This window comes from Odontomachus brunneus, unplaced genomic scaffold (genome assembly GCF_010583005.1).
Source record: "Odontomachus brunneus isolate Ranch 3 - 2012 unplaced genomic scaffold, Obru_v1 Obru_scaffold_191, whole genome shotgun sequence".
Classification (NCBI taxonomy): Eukaryota; Metazoa; Arthropoda; class Insecta; order Hymenoptera; family Formicidae; genus Odontomachus; species Odontomachus brunneus.
In genome coordinates this window covers 200,676-203,204 of record NW_022639641.1, presented here as the reverse complement: position 1 = coordinate 203,204, position 2,529 = coordinate 200,676, and the positions used below count along the sequence as shown (strand labels likewise).

Here is a 2,529-nt window from a genome sequence, read left to right as displayed (position 1 = left end):
ATATACATACACAACATACACGTATATATATAGCAAATACAACTAATTTACATATATAAATATGCACACACATATATACGCGTACACGTTATTGTTTAGATTATCGGATGTCTTATAGTTTTGACAATAATATAGTGACAACATAACATAGCCCTCAACCACCACTCCTCACACTTAATATTGTACTTTCATGCGAGCTTCACATCATAAGCGAGAGAAACTTTTCGAACAGCCAAATATGTCGGCCAAATTATAAAGTTAAACTCAATTATTTTCTCTTTCTTATTCTCTCATTACTTCTAATTACAAGAAGAAATAATAGTAATTAATTATTGCTCAGTAATTTTATGAATTTAAGTTTCAAAAGTCATTATTTATTAACAATAAAATTACCCAGATAGCCAAACCTGCGCAAACATATTTCGAGCAGAGCTTGCTATCAACTTTTGATTGCAAATAGATAACAAATTTGATGCAGAATCTGTTATATCAAATCTTGCTGCCAAATTGCCGCCAGATATGCGGCAGAGCTTGTTGTCGGATAATTGCTGCAGAAACCGCACAGAGCTTGTAGCGATTTGACGGCAGATTGGCAGCAGAAATCGCGCAGACCTTGCTGCGCTGCAAGCTTTGCGCGGTTTTTGCTGCAAATTTGGCACCAATTGTCGGGCAGCAAAATCTGTCGCCAAAACCGTAGCCTAGACATGTAGACACAGATGGTTTTGTTGTGAGTTTTTGATCAAATTTGCTGCCAACCTGCGCACAATCTGCGCTCAATTTGCTTACTTACTGGGCTACTGATCAATAATAATTTATCATTGATCGACAAGTAATTGTTATGAAACAAACGTTTTTATCAGCAATGAATGTGTTAGATAGGATAGTGCAAAGTATCATAATTCGCCGCCATTTATACAAATTTTTTCTAAACGTTTCGCAAGTAAACAATGTGAAAGTCTGAAATTTAGATCGCTTATTAGTCGAGTTATATGTAAAATTTATATAGAATTTGCTGCGGGGATTATTTCGTTCGTTACGTAGCTAAAATTAATCTCTTAGCGAGATTAGGTGATCTTTGGCAATCTTGTCCGCTAAATTTTAACGTAATTCTTATATTTCTCGGTTCGTGCTTCTCAACTTGAATTATTATGTACATATGCAGATAACATGTTCTGAGAATAATAGATTTATACACGCTCACATTCATGTTCTCGAGAATCCTCGCGCTCGAGAATGGAGAAAGTTTCAAAGTAGACAAAACTGTGACAAGATGGCGATTTATTTAAAATTCATAATTGGTCTCGTCTACAATAATAACCAAGCGTCTTGCATTTTTCGCAGAGATGCTGGGGATGGACTTTGCTTTGGTCAGATACGTCCAGTCCGTCGGGTTTCTCTAAAGGTCTCTGAAAAATAAAAATAATTATGAAAGATTTTACCTTCTGCGCGTCGAAGAAACTGCGGACGAGTTGCGCCTGAATAATCGAAAACATTCGATTTCCTCTCTTTCTGTGTTCCGTCATAGCACGCAAAGCGATATTGTATACATTTCTGTTGTTATATATATTGTTAATATGATGAAAAATATGTTTGGTATCGCTGACACGTCGTCGTCAAATTAATATGTTACGTCAATTTACGTTCCTATATGATGCGTGAACTGCGGAGCCAAAAATCTGTTCTTTTTCGAGGAACTTCCTGAACTACTTCCTGTACACTAATGCGATAAGTCAGAGTGAAACAAGCATATTTTAAGTCTGTTCATTTTTAAAGAATTTCTGCACTAGTGCAACAAGTTAAAGTAAAACAAGTATATACTTTCCTTCACTACCCAGACAGCACAAATGTCCAAAATCGAGACGTCATAAGACGTCTTTAACCCGTAACAGGTACCATTTTATTCAAGCTATAGGTACAATGGAATCTGGCCTTTTTATTCAAGCCTTTTTATCCAAGCAATAGGTACAATGGAGTCCGGCGGACCTCAATAAATTTTTGCTATTTTTAACATGATAATAAGAGGTAGAAAGAAAAACGCTTTAGTTCGAAAATAATACTTTACGAATATTATATTACAATTAGACATATAATAATAGTCTCAGTTTTTCAGTAATCTAAAAGAAAACGTTAACTGATTATAAAATGAATACAATGTGGACAGTGTTGAAATAAAATACACTGAAAGACAAATAACCGGAAAAAGAAAAAAATTTATGTTTTAATCTAAGTCTACAAATTATAGATTATATAAAAAATATAAACAAGTATTGTTAAATTAAATACAATATTAAAATCTTAGAGTGTTTTTAGATGCAATCGTTATAGATAGTACTTGCACATTTGATGCATACTGGTTCATTGTATCTAACATATACTTCTTTGGACTTCATATCTTTACTTCTAGGACATTTATTGTATCTTACTCTAGATGGCGAAATAATTTTAGATCTTTCAGTTTCTTCAATTTTTAAAATAGATGAAATTATTAAACGCAATGGCTTATGAATATATTGAGTTGTAAGAAGTCTC

General features: G+C 33.6%; 1 protein-coding gene across 1 annotated transcript in view; it reads right to left on the bottom strand.

The window, feature by feature from the left end:
• Window positions 1-1,261: 1,261 nt before the first annotated feature.
• Window positions 1,262-2,529, bottom strand: part of LOC116851771 (zinc finger CCHC domain-containing protein 24-like) — a 10,226-nt gene continuing 8,958 nt past the window's right edge. The window contains exon 4 of the mRNA XM_032831546.1: window positions 1,262-1,406. Coding sequence (XP_032687437.1) covers window positions 1,290-1,406 — 117 coding nt within the window. The 3' untranslated portion in view covers window positions 1,262-1,289. The remainder of the gene's footprint in view (window positions 1,407-2,529) is intronic.